Source organism: Clupea harengus, chromosome 12 (assembly GCF_900700415.2).
Source record: "Clupea harengus chromosome 12, Ch_v2.0.2, whole genome shotgun sequence".
NCBI lineage: Eukaryota > Metazoa > Chordata > Actinopteri > Clupeiformes > Clupeidae > Clupea > Clupea harengus.
The window spans coordinates 16,970,664-16,988,978 of record NC_045163.1 but is presented as its reverse complement, the minus strand read 5'-3'; the positions used below and the strand labels follow the sequence as shown (position 1 = coordinate 16,988,978).

Below are 18,315 nucleotides of genomic sequence, written 5' to 3'. Positions count from 1 at the left end.
TTAAGCGCAGACGTGACATTTTCTCAGTGGTTTTGTTCTTTAATTAATGTTTGTTCATCGTTGCAATCGTTGTTGTGTTTATTTGAAAGAAATATAGCCTTGCAGCCCAAAATACAGGGGAATTTGGGCGATTTGTATGAACAAAATGATGTTTCCGTTTCAAAGGTGCAATTCCGTTTCAAAGTGTTCATTCCGCGAATTCCGTCCATTTTCCGTTATCGCGGAAAATCATTGGCCCTACATCTCGACAGAGTTGCCATCTCTTTCTGACACTGCCATTGCCGCGCGTTGTATCATTTGTTCGCCTCTGTTGTCTTGTTTTGCGTCATGCATAAAGAAGATGGATAGCCTAACCAATGAGTGTTATGGGTTTCTATGCTTCATCCAATTACGCTCAAAATCAGTATATCTGGATGGCGCCATTGATCTGTATTGGATGGCGCACATTTGAAACTTTTGAAATAAACCAAGAGCCGGAACCAAGAGTAACAAGCCTGTTTTAAAAATGTAAGGAGTAGAAAGTACAGACACTTGTGTTAAAATGTAACGAGTAGAAGTAAAAAGTTGCCAGAAAAATAAATACTTGAGTAAAGTAAAGATACCTAAAAATTCTACTTAAGTACAGTAACGAAGTATTTGTACTTCATTACTTGACACCTCTGGTTTAACTTCTATTGGCCCACCAATGGAAGCTGCGTTGGAAATCAAACTTTTGTCAGCATTTTGAGTGGAAATTTCATTTGCATTTGTACAGGTGTATTCGTGCACGTCGGGCTGGCCCTCGCAGCGGAACGACAGTTTACAACCGCACCGGTTTATCAATGATAATATTAATATTATTATATTAGAGATGCAACACAAATCTATCCGCTCTCCTCAGAACGAGCTGAGCTTTCATTGATAAACCAATGCGGTTGTCTGCCTCTCCCGAGGCCCCGCGGTCTGGTACTCGTTCAAACGGGTAGACAAATCAAATAATAGCCTACACCTGTGTAGGTCCTCAACATAGCAGATATTTTAATACATTTAAAGCCATGAATACTGAAAATGGAATGTTATGCTCAAAATCGCCGCCGACTGATGAAGTCAGGATGCATACGCAAGTTGAGTAATTGGCAGCTGGCCGCTCTGTCCATTCGCGCACCTCACAGTTGCGTATTGTTCAGACAAGAAGACACGCTTATCAACTCGATTACTATTGATCAAAACAGAACGATGTTTCGGTTGTAGCCTATACTTGAAACATACTATTGAGAACATATTCCCTGACATGCATTGCACGCGTGATGAATTGCGGGTTAATGGTGTTTTGAGCCCTCACCGTCGACTTCAAGGCAGCAGCTGCTTGGAAGGCGCATCCCACCCCCTGAGCCAATCATTGAACAGAGGCTGCTCCAAGCTTGCCAGTTTAGAGAAGACGTTGGTTTGAATTTGAGCAAGCAGCTAGCGATCAACATTTTGCAGTACAATAGGCTATCGATACCTTGGTTAAAAATCGAATTACGGTAGATTCATGCTAGCATTGCGCTAAATAATTAGACAGCTAACATTAATTATTAGTGTTAACATAAAGTCAGTTATTGTATATGGCATTAATATGATTCTAAAACACCTTCACTAGTTGTTTTAACCAGATTTGTAAGCAGGTTGAAAACAACATTTTTGAAGAAAAGTGCCTTGGTTTAAAACAGCTAAAAGCTAGCTACATTAAGTTGCTTGCTCAAATCTCAAAATCAAACCAACGTCTTCTCTAAACTGGCAAGCTTGGAGCAGCCTCTGTTCAATGATTGACTCAGGGGGTGGGAGGCGGGATGCGCCTTCCAGGCAGCTGCTGCCTTGAAGTCGACGGTGAGAGCTCAAAACCATAGACATATATACCATTAAGCTGAATTGCGCCATGAATGACAGCTTTTTTTATTTATTTTTTATCACGGACTCTTTTTTTTGCCTTAGGCGCTCGGGATTTGTCGTAGGCGCTCAGGAAAACGGCTTAAGCAGCTTGCACACTGCCCCAACAAACGCCAACATTCTCCAACTAACGCCAACATTATAAAGTTGGCAGTTGTTGGCAGTAGTTGGTACCTGTCTTTAGAATGTCCAGTAAACCAACTGCCAGCTCCACACTGCTCAGATAGTAACAGACTTTTTCCAACTAGCTACTTATTTTTTCAATTGTGTGTTAAATTATTTTAAGATGGATGAGTTTGATACCTAGATTAACGTTTGCTTATCAAAACATATTTGGAAAACAAGTAATTTGTATAGAACAATAGACCATTATACAGTCGTATGAAAAAGTTTGGGCACCCCTGATAATTTCCATTATTTTTATTTATTAATTGTTGGGCGTTTGGATCAGCAACTTCTTTGTCATATATATAATACTTCATGGTCAAAGGACTATTTCAGCAGTTTCAGCTATTTCAGGTGCATACATTTGGACACCCACATCAATATTTACTACAGCCTCCTTTTGTAAAAATAACAGCCTCTAGACGCTTCCTATTGCCTCTGATGAGGGTCTGGTTTCTGGATGAAGGTATTTTTGACCATTCCTCCTTACAAAACATCTCCAGTTCAGTTAGGTTTGATGGCTGCCTAGCGTGGACAGCCCGCTTCAAGTCATCCCATAGATTTTCAATAATATTCAAGTCTGGGGACTGGGATGGCCATTCCAGGAGATTATACTTGTTCCACTGCATAAATGCCTTGGTAGATTTGGAGCAATTTTTTGGGTCGTTTTCTTGCTGGAACACCCAACTCCCGCGTAACTTCAACTTTGTGACATATTCTTGAACATTATTTTCAAGAGTTTGCTGATATTGGGTTGAATCCACGCAACCCTCAACATTAACAAGATTCCCAGTACCTGCAATAGCCTCACAGGCCCACAGCATGATGGACCCCCCACCAAATTTTACTGTGGGCAGCAAGTGTTTTTCTTTGAATGCTGTGTTCTTTTGCCGCCATGCATAACGCCTCTTGTTGTGACCAAATAGCTCAATCTTTGTCTCATCAGTCCACAGCACTTTGTTTTAAAATGAATCTAGCTTGTTCAAATGTGCTTTTGTATAGCTCAAGGGAGCTTGTTTGTGGCGTGTGTCTAAATGGCTTCTTCCGCATCACTCTCTCATACAGCTGTTCTTTGTGCAAGGTGTGCTGAATTGTTGAGCGATGCACTTTGGAGGTGGTCTGATTGTAGTCTTTGACCATTCTGACCATCCTTTGCCTTTGCCTCCGATATTTTTCTTGTCCTGCCACTTCTGGCCTTAACAAGAACTGTGCCTGTGGCCTTCCATTTCTTGATTACATTCCTCACAGTGGAAACTGACAACTGAAACCTCTGGGATAACTTTTTGTAGCCTTCCCCTAAAACACAAAGCTAAACAATCTTTGTTTTCAGATCATTTGACAGTTGTTTTGAGGCCCCCATGATGCCACTCTTCAGAGGAGATTCAAAGAGAAGCACAACTTGCAATTGGCTACCTTAAATACTTTTTCTAATGATTGGATGCACCTTTCTATAGAAATGAAGGCTTAACAAGCTAATCAGACTAATTATGTGTTGCAATTATTCAGTATTGAGTAGTTACAGGTATTCAAATCAGCAAAATGATTAGGGTGCCTAAATATTTGCACAGCCTATTTTTCACATTTGATTTCATTTCACACAACTAAATACTGCTACACTAAATATCTTTGTCTGGAAAACACCCCAGTACTCAGTGTTAACTAGAAAATGAACAATATACCACTGTGATCTTTTTTTGGTGAAGACAGACAGAGTAAATTATCATGCAGCATCAGAGGGGTGCCAAAACTTTTTCATACAACAGTATGTAAAAGCAGGCGGCGTGCATATTAATATTTCGAAAACCAACGCGGTAAGTGGAACGAAGTGGGAGTGGCCGATAGCTAACATAAGTGCAAACGTAGCCTACTCCTGTAAAGTGTCACGGTAAACATTAATATTAATATTTAGAAACACGTTTTCTTGCAGTGTTAAACGAGTCGTAGAAGTTGAAATAGACAAATATACGTCTCGAAAACCGTTCGTTTGGGGAAGCTAATACATAACGTGAATCTATAAATAGACTTAGGATGTCGTTTTTTTTAACAAACTGGCTGATGATAACCATCATAACTTCAACATCCAAGAGAGCTCGAGGATGTTATGCACGCAAGTTGAGCCTAGTTGTCAAGGTAATGAGCTGTCAGAATGTTGGAGTTCGTTGGAAATGGCTCTACATTGGTCAGACATTCTCCAACTTTACCCGATCCGACCCGATCCGACTGAACATGTTGAACTCTTCCGACAATACCCGACTAACGCCAACATTCTCCAACTAACACCAACTGCCGGCCCACACTGACCCGACTGTTGGAGAATGTTGGCGTTAGTTGGAGAATGTTGGCGTTTGTCGGGGCAGTGTGGAAGCTGCTTTAGGCGCGCGCCCACATTTTCTTTATGCAGGAAAAACCCTGGACATACAGCAGGTAAAATAAGTATTGAACACGTCACCATTTTTATCAGTAAATATATTTCCAAAGGTGCTATCGACATGATATTTTCACCAGATGTTGGTAACAACCCAGGTAATCCATACATACAAAGAAACCAAAACAAATACATTCAGAAATTAAGTTATGTCTAATAATGTGAAATGACACTGGGAAAAACACGCTTACTGATATTTATTCAATACTTTGTACAAAAGCCTTTATAGGTAATGACAGCTTCAAGACGCTTCTTGTATGGAGAAACTAGTCGTACATATGCATTGCTCAGGTGTGATTTTGGCCCATTCTTCCACACAAACAGTCTTCAAATCTTGAAAGTTCCCTGGGCCTCTTCTATGAACTCTGATCTTCAGTTCTTTCCATAGATTTTCAATTGGATTCAAGTCAGGTGATTCTAGCAGCTTTATTTTCTTCCTCTGAAACCAATTGAGAGTTTCCTTGGCTGTTCATTGTCTTGCTGAAATGTCCACCCTCGTTTCATCATCATCATCCTGGTAGATGGCAGCAGATTCTTATCAAGAATGTCTCTGTACATTTTTCCATTCATCCTTCCTTCAATTGTGTGAAGTTTGCCAGTACCGTATGCTGAAAAGCAGCCCCACACCATGATGTTCCCACCTCCAAACTTCACTGCTGGGATGATGTGCAGTGCCATTTGTCCTCCAAACATGGTGTGCATTATGGCATCCAAAGAGTTAAGATTTGCTCTCTTTTCTGACCAGACTATATTCTCCCAGTATTTCACAGGCTTGTCCAAATGTTGTGTTGCAAACTTTAAACGAGCTTCAACATGCTTTTTCATCAGCAATGGAGTCTTATGTGGTGAGCGTGCATACAGGCCATGGCAGTTGAGTGCATTACTTATTGTTTTCTTTTAAACAACTGTACCTACAAATTCCAGGCCTTTCTGAAGCTCTCCACAGTGGTCATTGGCTCTTGGACAACTCTTCTGATAATTCTTTTCACTCCTGTCAGAAATCTTGCAAGGAGCACCTGGTCATGGCCAGTTTATTGTGAAATGATGTTCTTTCCACTTCCGGCTTATGGCCCAAACAGTGCTCACTGGAATATTCAGAAGTTTAGAAATGCGTCTATAACCATCAGTATGTTTTGCAACAATAAGGTTGCGAAGGTCTTGAGCGAGCTCTTTGCTTTTACCCATCATGAGATTTTTCTTGTGTGACACCTTGGTAATGAGACACCTTTTATAGGCCATCAGTTGGGATATTAATTTGCACTGACAAGGGGCCGGATTGCTTTTTAATTACTGATAGATTTCAGCAATTTTCTTGGCTTTCCATGCCTTTTTGCACCTCCCTTTCTTCATGTGTTCAATACTTTTTCCCTGTGTTATTTCACATTAATACACATAACTTAATTTCTGAATTTATTTGTTTTGGTTTCTTTGGATTACCTGGGTTGTTACCAACATCTGGTGGAAATTTCATGTCAATAGCACCTTTGGAAATATATTTACTGAGAAAAATGGTGACGTGTTCAATACTTAATTTACCCGCTGTATATACATAGACGCCCCATTCGCCTTATTCACACGCGGCCATATTGTAAACGAAAACGAGGCTTGGTTGGGTAAACCTGACCGGAAGTCATTCTCTATGATCAGGGTTTTTCCTGCATAGAGAAAATTTGGGCGCGCGCCTAAGCCGTTTTCCCGAGCGCCTACAACAAATCCCGAGCGCCTAAGGCACCAAAAAAAGTCCGCAATAAAAAATAAATTAAAAAAAGCTGTCATTCATGGCGCAATTCAGCTTAATGGTGTTTTGAGCCCTTACCGTCGACTTCAAGGCTGCAGCTTGTCCCACCTCCCACCCCCTGAGCCAATCATTGAAAAGAGACTGCTCCAAGCTTGCCAGTTTAGAGAATACGTTGTTTGAATTTGAGATTTGAGCAAGCAACTTAATGTAGCTAGCTTTAAGCTGTTTTAAACCAAGGCACTTCAAAAATGTTGTTTACAACCTGCTTACAAATCTGGTTAAAACAACTAGTGAAGGTGATAATATTAATGCCATATACAATAACTGACTTTATGTTAACACCACTAATTAATGTTAGCTGTGTAATTATTTAGCGCAATGCTAGCATGCATCTACCGTAATTCGATTTTTAACCAAGGTAGCCTATTGTACTGCAAAATATTGATCGCGACCTGTTTACAAATCTGGTTAAAAAAATAAAGGTGAGCTGTTGTTTATAGATATGAATTATTTCGCTCAGGTGGTGGGATGCGCCTTCATCACGCGTGCAATGCATGTTCGAATATGGTCTCAATAGTATGTTTCAAGTATAGGCTACAGCCGAAACCTCGTTCTGTTTAGATCAATAGTAATCGAGTTGATAAGCGTGTCTTCTTGTCTGAACAATATGCAACTGTGAGGTGCGCGAATGGACAGAGCGGCCAGCTGCCAATCACTCAACTTGCGTATGCATCCTGACTTCATCAGTCGGCGGTGATTTTGAGCATAACATTCCATTTTCAGTATTCATGGCTTTCAATGTATTACAATATCTGCTATGTTGAGGACATACACAGGTGTAGGCTATTATTTGATTTGTTTACCCGTTTGACCGAGTACCAGTAGACCGCGGGTCCTCGGGAGAGGCAGACAACCGCATTGGTTTATCAATGAAAGCTCAGCTCGTTCGGAGGAGAGCGGATATATTTGTGTTGCATCTCGAATTAATATTATCATTGATAAACCGGTGCGGTTGTAAACTGTCGTTCCGCTGCGAGGGCCAGCCCGACGTGCACGAATACACCTGTACAAATGCAAATGAAATGTCCACTCAAAATGCTGACAAAAGTTTGATTTCCAACGCAGCCTCCATTGGTGGGCCAATAGAAGTTAAACACACTATTAAACATATTTGTGGACAGTTTTAATAATAAAAACAAAAATAATGGTATGTAGGTTTGTATAATAAAAATGAATAGTAATAATAGATAAACTTGATTTTCATAATTTGTGTGTTCCATTTCTGACCACTGGTTAGTTCTAGATTCTATTGATATACATTTCAGTAGTTTGCATATATATGTAAAGAGGTAAACCTTAATAATCTTTGAACCATACATGATAGCACCATGGGGCTTGGACTATTGTCAATGTATTTGAATCTAAAGTGGAAGCAAAATGATTTCCTGAAGCATATCGTCATTATTTATGAAATGGTAAAATGTAAGCTACCAGGTGACATGGTAACACAGACTGCGCGCGCAGCGCGCACATTTTTTTTTGGAGCACCGAAGACCCATTTTGACCCAGGAAAAACCCTGTATGATACGAAGAGTAATGATGGACGGAGAATGGACCACAAATCTTCTGTCCTTGCCCCCTATAACCGCAGCATTAATAGATTATTTTTTACAACTCACCGTCAGCATCATGTTTATTTATGATGTTTATTCATCATGTTTATGTCCATTCTCCGTCCATCATTACTCTTCCTACGGTCGGGTTTACCAAACCAAGCCTCGTTTTCGTTTTCAATATGGCCGCGACGTGAATAAGGAGAATTGACTGCTTCAGAACGTTGCTGCGACGTGCCAACTCGCTGCCATCTTGAGGAGGTGAAGACTGGCCTGTAAACAAACGCAAGTCAACGGTGGAGCTGCAGTTTTTCTGGAAAAAAAGCACTATAGCGTTACCATTTCTCGCGTCACCATTTTTATATTCAAGGTTTTATGATATACATGAAGTACCAAAAAAAGTTTTGTCTCCAAGTTACTTATACCCCTTTTCCACCAAGGCCGTGCTGGTGCTGGTTCTGGGCTGGTACTTATGCGGTTCGGTGCTGGATCTTATCTAAGGCCCAAACAGTGCTCACTGGAATATTCAGAAGTTTAGAAATGCGTCTATAACCATCAGTATGTTTTGCAACAATAAGGTTGCGAAGGTCTTGAGAGAGATCTTTGCTTTTACCCATCATGAGATTTTTCTTGTGTGACACCTTGGTAATGAGACACCTGTTCTTATCTAAGAACCAGCTCGATTTTCCACCGACTGAGAGCCAGAGTAGGGCTACGTCTTTAAATCACGTCATACGCCTCCGTTGTCCTAGCTGAACATTTTGGAATGTTGTGACAGGTTACTAGTTATTCACGAGTGGTTTTCTTCCAGGGAGAAGGCAAACAAATTTCAATAAAACTTCTATTATGTTTCATTTTTAATACCATGTAGTACCATACGAGCTTAAGTTAATGTTCTGTTTACTTGGCAATGGGTTTTCTATATTTCCCCACGTAGATCAAACGAGTAGGGATGGGTATCGTTTGGTTTTTATCCGATACCGGTACATAACCGATACTTTTAAAACGATACCGGTGCCTAAACGGTGCCGGAACCGATACTTTTATAAAAAATAAAAAAAGATTGCGATTAACGACATTTAAGAAAGTTTTTTTTTATTGCAAAATATATAATCTGTTTAAAGTAGATTATATATATAAATAAATACAAAACACTTTTGAACTTAAAACTTAAATAATATATGAACTGTTAACAAAAGTTTAGACTATACTTAAATAAATACAAATAAATACAAAACACACACACACACACTACAGCTTCAATACTTTTGTATAGCAATTCTTTTGTAGAAATATCAGCATATTTGCCTTCTCCGGCAAAATGCGACACCTTTCCTGACTAATCGCATGACCTGCACTGGAGAAAACCCTCTCCGATGGTGTCGATGAGGCCTCTACACACAGATATGTATCTGAAAGTACAGACAATTAGGGATGGGTATCGTTTGGGTTTTTTCCGATACTGGTGCTAAACCGATACTTTTAAAACGATACTGGTGCCTAAACGGTGCCTGAACCGATATTTTTTTTAAAGCACAAAGCGACGATTGACGACATTAAAGAAAGGCTTTTTTTTTTTTGCCAAGGCAAATTTTTTTTTTGCAAATTGAACAATATATTATCTGTTTAAAGTATATTATGAATATAAATACATAACACTTGGGCTGGGTTGCACCAACATGGATTAACTCTTAAACTAGGTTTAAACCAGGTTTGTCTTTTAATCCAGTTGCACCAAACTTTAAACCTAGTTTAACCTTAGTTTACAAATCTGTTGCACCAGTCATTTTAAACCTAGTCTAAACCTGGATTAGCATTTATTTTTAAACCACCCCTGGAGGAGGTTTATCTCTGTTTTATTGACAACAAATTATAGCCTACTTTCGTCATTTTTGTCACGTTATTGCTGCAACTAACGGCGTTGGACAGAGTGATAACTTACTTAGGGTGACAGCAATTATTGTAACCTGCTATTCATAATATTTACAACCTATTTACCTGTTCACAGTCACAGCAGTACATAATCAACACAACGATTATAAGCTAGCGACGTCATCTAGTTCGTAGTAACTTACTTGCAGCTTCTGTGGCTGTACTGTCATTTAATACGCCGTCATCGTCGTAGGGGTTGGGGAGGGGGAAATCTGCTGCAGGATCATATCTATTATCTTCTTTGACAGAGGATCCGTAGTCATTGGTGGTGGTCCTCCGCCAGTTTGAAATTGACCGCTGCATCTTTTTTGGCTTTAGCCTTGAGGTTTTTCCAGTAGGCTTTCAGTTGTGCCCTGTCCCTCGTCTCTTTGATACGGATAGAGCCATTGAAGCGCTCAGCTAACTGGACCCAGTTCCTCTCCTTCTTCTCTAGTGTACTGCTGCTGATCCTCATATCCTCAATTGTAACCCCAAACTCCTCCATCAACTCGGTCAGCAACATCTTTTCAAATGTTGAAAAGTTTGACCCTTTTTGACGTGGCATAATAGCTAGCTAGCTGGCTAAAGTAACTGTGTTTATTAGCTATAGCCGCTGTAGGCTAAACGGTAACTAACGGTATCAGTAACGGCATTTATTCAACAAGCAGCTAGTTTAGGAAAAAGAGCGGATGCATTTATTTAGGGCTATTTAGTTCCGTATTTGTTAAACATACATTGTGAATTTGTTTACATTTCGTCGGAATCCATCATGGCGGACATTGAACATAAACTAATCCTGTTTTAACCCAGGTTTAAACTAGTTTAACTAATCCAGGGTTAAAATTAAGATGTGCAACACAACTCTGATTAATTATAAACCAGTTTAAACCTGGATTTACTAAACCTAGATTAACTCTAAACCAGGATTAATTTAATCCATGTTGGTGCAACCCAGCCTTGGCGTCCAACTACAGCTTCAAACTTTTTAACTTAGAACTATGAACATTATATTAACTGTAAACAACAATTTATAGTATACTTATATAAATATAAATAAATACAAAAAACGGCTTCAAACTTCTTTTGCAAAAATATGAGCATATTTGCCTTTGGAGTCAAACATTTATTATTTTGTTTGCATTTATTTCATGAAATTTCACCATTTTATGATTTGTTTATACCTATCTTTTCTATCTTGTTCATTGTTAATCTTGTTACTTGAACACACTGAGTACGAGAAAATGTGTACTGCCCCTTAAGAGACTACCGTTGGTAGTTTAGCTGTCATCTCCGTTTATTTTTCAGTCTTCGGTTGCTGATCTGCCGTTGACTCTTGCCTTCTCTCCCCTCTTTTCACGCAATTATTTTGTTGCATTTGCTGCACGTCGCGATGTTTGAATCTTTTTGTGCGAAATACAGCCACACTTTTGACCGTTTACCTTTCGGTATTTGTGCCTGATTATGTGTGGCACAAGTATTTTCTCTGTTAAAAGGTTGATGGCTAGCTCTGTTTGTGCTTGCTCTGAAATGCTGCCTGCTCTTCACTGTCATAAGACTGTTGCTATGAAAACACCAATGAGCGTGAGCGACACAGGATAAAGTTTACATTGGGAGCTGGGGCAGTTTTACATGTGCCCCACGGAATCTGCCTAGTGACCGTGTTCAATTGGCTCAGGCACCGAAATGAAGCACCGAAATCTGCGTTGCATTTCGGTCCGGGTAGGTACCGGTTGTATTGGAACCGGTTCCATATTGGTACCGGTTCTCGGTACCCAACCCTACAAACGAGTGACAATGCAGTTCATGACGGGAGTTGACTAGCTACTACATACTTAGCCATAACAACTGTAGCAGTACCTCACGACAGCTAGCAGCTAATGCTAGTTAGCTAGCTGCTACACGAATTTGCTTAGTCAACAGCTAATCTTAGGTGTGACATCACACAACAAAAACAAGCCAGATTGAAAGAGTTACTTTACACTATGCAGACAAATCAACACATTTTGATGGATGAAAGCTTTCTTAATTTTTTTTATATTGGTTTGTTACTTGGTCTTTTGAACCCCTCCTCCATCTCCAACTCTCCTTCCTTACTGCCTTTTCAAGTTTGTCTTGCATTTCTGTTGATGACCAAATCGCTATCAAGGTTTTTATTTAATCCGTGATCCACTGCTGGATGGATTTTTCATTTATGTTTTCACCGTTTTCACTCATCTTGGTTGACGGTGGAAAAAAATGGCGGCGAAAATTTCAGTTTCTGGTGGGGTAGCTCCGCCCATAAACTCGGGACGAACCCGACGTCACCGGTTCTTGTTTCTGGCCCACCTAAAAATTGGTGCTGACTTGGAACCTGTTTTTTGGAACCGGTGCCAGGTTTATTTGTGTGGAAAACCGAAGAACTGGTTCGAGAATTGGAACCAGCACCGGCCCAGCTTTGGTGAAAAAGGGGTATTAGAATCTCGATAGTTTGGCTATAATCGCCATAGACATATACATACATGTATATGTCTATTAGGGCGGAACAATTTGGGAAAATAATGTAATTGCGATTTTTTACCAAAATATTGCGATTGCGATTTAATATGCGATTTTTTTTTATCCTCTTTTTTTCCCAACAAAACGTAATGAATGATTTAAATATGACCAACACAATATTAGATACATTTAGTTCAAAATATTCTTTCCCACATTTTAAATCAGGGTGTCTGCGGGGTTTTAAAAAGTATTAAAAGGTGATAAATCAAAATTGCAAAATTTAATGCCATTAAAAGTGTTAAATGTTGTTTTAGAGGTATTTTTTTTTTTTAAATAGGTATTATTTTTTCAAGTGTCCTATTCTGATTGAAATTCTATCTTCTAAAGTTTGCGTTAGTTCGTTTAAATGCGGGCTTTAGCAAAGCTGGGCACATAATCAAAGATCTTCCGTATCAATCCTGAAGTCTCAACTTTGTATGTTTGATGCTGACGTCATATTCAGTGGTCGTTCGACATCTCAAACACAAGCTTCAACTGAGTAACTAACTGGCTGGCTTAAGTTTTTGACTTGCTTAGGCATATCTTCAACGTCCAGACAACCATCGTCGTCGTCATGGGCAAATGCAAGTTTTCTGACAGCTGGGTGTAGTAGGGAATAACCGGCAGGCTTATTGTTCGGTTTGTAAAAAAAACATCAATGTCAACTGGATGGGAGCTAATGCACTTCGGTCGCATATGCAATCCACTAAACATAAAAATGGAATGCGCGGTCGGCGAGAGCAGTTCATTCTACCACTCTGCCAACTGTCTGTACTGCTGCACCACCACCACCGAAAGCTAGTGCCACGGTACAAGCCAACGCTACGGCTCCAGCAACTACGTCTGACCTCCGGGTGACTATGGGCACCACACCAACACTGCATGCGGAGGCTCTGGTGTTTAAACACCGCAGTTAAACACCACTCATTGAACTCCAACGAAGGAATTTCGGAGCTGTTTAAAGAAATGTTTCCCGACTCTGACATCGCAAAGTCATTCACGTGTGGTAAAGACAAAACCGGCTACATCATCAGATTTGGATTAGCATCGTTCTTCAAAAAACAGCTTGTTGATCATGGCATCAACAAGGCAGGGCCATTCGTGTTGATGTTTGCTCATGAGTTCATATTAGGCCTATAGCACACCAGTTCACGTAGTGGATGCCAGTTTGTGAAGTGATATCAGCAACAATTCATATAGCAGATGCCAGTTTATAATGCATCAACAGTTCATGTAGTGAATGCCAGCCAGTGTGCTGGAACTATCTCTCCATTGCACATTTCATGTAGTTTGTTTTATTTTTATTCACAAAATGAAATAAATGTGTGCAATATGTGGTCAACATCAGTGAGTCTCTAAATCTATTATGTTGTGTATAGTGTTATATATGTCAAAATCTCCGTAAACGTTAGAAAGGTCGCCGATTAACACTTGCAACACAGTGCCGTGATGGTTTTAAAAAAATTCAGAGGTATTAAAAAGGTATTAAATTTAACTTAAGGATTGCTGTATATACCCTGTACATTTTTATTTAACTGCTCATTACAGAAACAAGAACAACAAATCGGTGGCTTTGCCACTGTGCATTTAAGTCATTTAAAAAAAGTAATTTTAAGTATAAACACTAGGCATGTACTTTTTAAACACTTTTTTTAGACCACGTTTTTTAATCTCGAATGTTGCGGTTAGAAAATCGCGTTCTATTATATCGTGATTAAATCGCAAATGCAATTAATCGTTCAGCCCTAATGTCTATGATAATCGCTGCTAGACGCTCACTTTTCTTGGGCTCCCGCAGTTCATTCCTTTTGGAATACTGAAAAGAAATCTAAACTATCGAAATAGTGCTTCACTATTGCTTTACTTTGCTTTACACCTGGCTTTACTGCCAATTTTGTCAGTAGTTATGTCAATAAAGGTTTTACGTGTTTGCATTGTTTTTCAGAACAGGATTAAACTATGTCGATATAAGAGTTACTAAATGTCATATCATTAAAAAGATCTAAATGTTATCTGTGTAACTGACGTGAACGTGAACTGACGTAATAGTTGATTTTTAGCTCAATCTTCTTTCTTTTTTTTTAAGCTCAATATTAGATTTTTAGATTTAGGAATTTAACCAGACAGCTATCTAACTTAGATCATATTATATCATATATGACGAGATTCATTTAATTTTCCTCTTTTCAGACAGATTTGTGGAGTTTTTTCCAGACTCTTTGAAAGATGGGTTTTGAGCAAAGGTATAACATAAAGGAGGGTGATTGGAATGAGGACAGTTCAAAGACTATTGGTGTGTTTATACTTTCCCCAAAACATCGAACAGCGAGACTATGGAATTTGTTCATTGCTCTAACATCATTATTGGCTTTTTCAGTCTCAATGTTTCGGGTAAGTGAAGCTGATTCATTTAATTTGTATTAATTGTCAATGCTTAATGACAGAGATTACCATTGTACACAACACTTAGTTGTTTTGTCTGGCAGTTGGCCATAAAAGATATCCTCTGATTTAAACAGTTTTCTGTTGTGTTTCCTAGGTATTTTTCACTGAGGATTTGGAATTAATCAGTACGATATATTACTGCCTTGACTTTATTTTTCTTTTAAACATCATCTCATGCTTCTTCGTCGGATATGAAAAAGATGGTGTAGTAATCACCGATGCATCTAATGTTCGGAGAAGGTATTTGCACACTTGGTTCATTGTGGATGTGTGCTCTTTGATTCCTCTGGAAATGTTCTCACATTTTTGGAGTTTAAATCGCTGTCTGCGGGTGTTAAGATTGTTCAGTATAATAAGTAAGTTGTCTTGATACTTCTATTCAACATACAAAATATATATTTTTATTTAAGGTGCCATAATATGTATGTTACAAGAGTGATATATTTGTGTTGCAGACTCATTTGGAAAGGAACCAGACACCAACAAAATACATGTGGCAGCTCTCAAATCTTTTTGTATAATGACTATTTGCATTCAGTTGTCTGCATGCCTTTGGTAAGTATTCTATTGTGTCAGTTTTTTTTTCCCATTATTGATTCTATTCTTAATCTTGATCTTTGTCTCATGGTATCAAGATGATATAGAACATTTTGCATTACAATTATGATTTACATTTTGTATTGGGGACTGCTAAAAAGGCACTAAATCCTGAACAGAAATGGGATTGTATTATATAAAATCCATGTCCAGTGTTTTTTGGAATGCACAGATACAGGTCTACGCTCTAGTCCCATTTGCTTATATGTATCATTAGACCATGTCTCTTGCAGATTTTTAGATCCGTTGACATAGAAAACAATAATGGCCCAGGTATTGTTTTGAAATGTTTGGTTTTGTGCAATGCAGACAACGTTTGTCTGCACTGTAAATAGATCAGAGAATGTATTTATTTGGTTTTAACAGCAGAATGCATGTAGCCTATTTTCATGTTCATATTACCCTTGCTACTGTTCGTAGCACTTGCAATTTGTTGTTCAAAGTTAATATGAACAGCTGGTAAAACAAAGTATCAATATACATTGATTGTTGAGGGTATAAATTAATTCTGTCAAATTTGCAATTATATGTATTGTAACAATTTAGATGTGATGTATAGGCTTCAAGAGTCAAGACATTTTTGGTTCAGGTACCTTGAAAGTGCATTAACTTTAGTCTTAAAAAGCTGATCAAAATACATTGTACTGCTATGTGAATATTATTGATCATTGCAAGTGGCATAACAGTTAATTCATCACAGCATACTTACACAAGGCAAATCTATTCAAGCTACAATTTATGAGTCTATAATTATACTGAGCCTGATCCATTCAAAACACTATCCTGATTTGCATTTGTACAGCTCACACCCTTTTTCATTTACATGTGAAAGCCTCCCCTAAGGCCTGGGGGGGGGGTCAACTGCCAAGCTTCTCAGATTTGTAAAACTGCTGAAAAATCTCCATGTCAATTCCTGGAAGTTCCTGGTAGTTTTCTGTGCTGCCTACAAATCACTTGGCATTAACCTGCAAATCCACAGCAATTTACAGTGCTGCTGCTAACTGTTCCCATTTATAGTGTTGTAGTGTTGGTATACGAGCATCACAGTGCTCTACGTCTCTACGTTGTGTCAATCTACAGCAAAGATTGCCACTCCCACATTCCCACTTAAACCCAATTTATGCTTAGTCTCTCGACACTTTTGAAACTGTCGCCGACAGAAATGAGGGCTTGGTCGACACTTTTAACCGTTGCCTGGAAGTGTCTGCTACCAAGAGAAAATTCTGCTGTCGCTGACTACTTCACATAGTGTCGCGCAAGTGTGATTGGCTAGATAGACGGCACGCACCGTTGACTTCCTTGTTGGGGTTTTTCGGCGCTCAACGCTGTATTTTTTAAATGGAGGGGGTAAAGGAATGGCTAGCGGAGCTAGTGAGAAAGTATCCCCACCTGTACAATGCCTCCCTGCCGTATTATAAAGATGCCCAAATCATACAAAATTAATGGGGGGAAATTGCAGAGAGTATCGGCTTGACTGTAGTTGAGTGCAAAGCTCGATGGAAAAAACTGCGCCTTGACGGGTAACGTTAAATTCCACCTTGTGGCTATTGTAGTACGTTAAGTTTCACGTGACCGTTGAGCGGAGGAGACTTCACTGAAGCATTAATGCAGCAACATGAGCGACACTCTCTTTTTTGTCGCCGACCATATGCTGAGCGACACTTTCCAATAAGTATAAATTAAGCTTAAGTCGTCCATAACGGTAAGGTCACAGGTGTCATGTATGCCCACCTGACTGTACATAATGGAATACTAAAGAGCGCAAAACTCCACAAAACATGTAAAACAGGAGGTCTCATGCCAGTTTACCTAACTATCCTAGCTATCTAACTCCAGCCTAGAGAGCCATCTTAACAGTTGGCAGTTGCTAGGGTGTGTTAATAAGTTAAATTGAGGAGAATGTAATGTCAGCTAGATAACTATCTGTCATTTCATACAAATGGCATTCTACCATTTAAACCGTATAAGGTTATTTAAAAGTTTCTTTAGATAGCTAGTTAGCTAGCGTGGGAAATAGGCAACACGGTTTGCTGCATAGCTAGGGCCAATGATTTTCCGCGATAACGGAAAACGGACGGAATTCGCGGAATGAACACTTTGAAACGGAATTGCAACTTTGAAACGGAAACATCATTTTGTGCATACAAATCGCCCAAATTCCCCTGTATTTTGGGCTGCAAGGCTATATTTCTTTCAAATAAACACAACAACGATTGCAACGATGAACAAACATTAATTAAAGAACAAAACCACTGAGAAAATGTCACGTCTACGCTAAGGCTGCACGATTATGGCCAAAATCATAATCGCGATTATTTTGATCAAAATTGAGATCACGATTATTTATCACGATTATTCATACTATCATTTTGTGCATACAAATCGCCCAAATTCCCCTGTATTTTTTTGGCTTGCATTCTTTCAAAAAACACAACAACGATCGCAATGATGAACAAACATTAATTAAAAAACAAAACCACTGAAACCACTGTCACGTCTGCGCTGATCTCGCTCCGGCCACGCCCCCCTGTTCAACAGTTGACGTTGATCTGCCAGTAGGTAACATGGCTCCTAGCTAGCTTTAAGCTTGCTGCTAGTTTGAAGTGTTGAGCACTACACAGTAAACAACAGTAATTTCAGTCACAAAGATCATTTTATTGAATTTGTTCATCATTCTTACAGTTAGCCCTTGTAATTGCGAACGTGGCTTGTCCTCTCATGTTATTACATTGTATTGTTTAGCTGCTAGCTTGCTGATCTAGCTAAGATTCTAGAGCTCCGCTGACTGCCTCAGAAGATTCCTGCGCTAGCAAGAAGCCTTTGCTTGCTTACTGTTGTAGCTAGCAGTGTTGAAAGCAGTAAAAACACCCTGATCATGGAATAAATTACATTGAAACATTGAAGTCAACTTTGAAAACTCAGCAGCAAGAGCTAGCTACAACAGTTAGCAAGCAAAGGCTTCTTGCTAGCGCAGGAATCTAAAGCTTGCTAGTAGCTAG

The 18,315-nt window shown here is 39.2% G+C and overlaps 1 protein-coding gene across 3 annotated transcripts in view; it reads left to right on the top strand.

The window, feature by feature from the left end:
- Window positions 1-18,315, top strand: part of LOC105906018 (potassium channel KAT4-like) — an 84,121-nt gene that overhangs the window by 4,071 nt on the left and 61,735 nt on the right. For 2 of the 3 annotated variants that reach the window (XM_031577762.2, XM_031577759.2), the window contains exons 2-4: window positions 14,465-14,665; window positions 14,814-15,075; window positions 15,175-15,274. In XM_031577762.2, the coding sequence (XP_031433622.2) occupies window positions 14,501-14,665; window positions 14,814-15,075; window positions 15,175-15,274 (527 nt within the window). In that variant the 5' untranslated portion in view covers window positions 14,465-14,500. The remainder of the gene's footprint in view (window positions 1-14,464; window positions 14,666-14,813; window positions 15,076-15,174; window positions 15,275-18,315) is intronic. The other variant, XM_031577760.2, reaches the window with a different exon arrangement.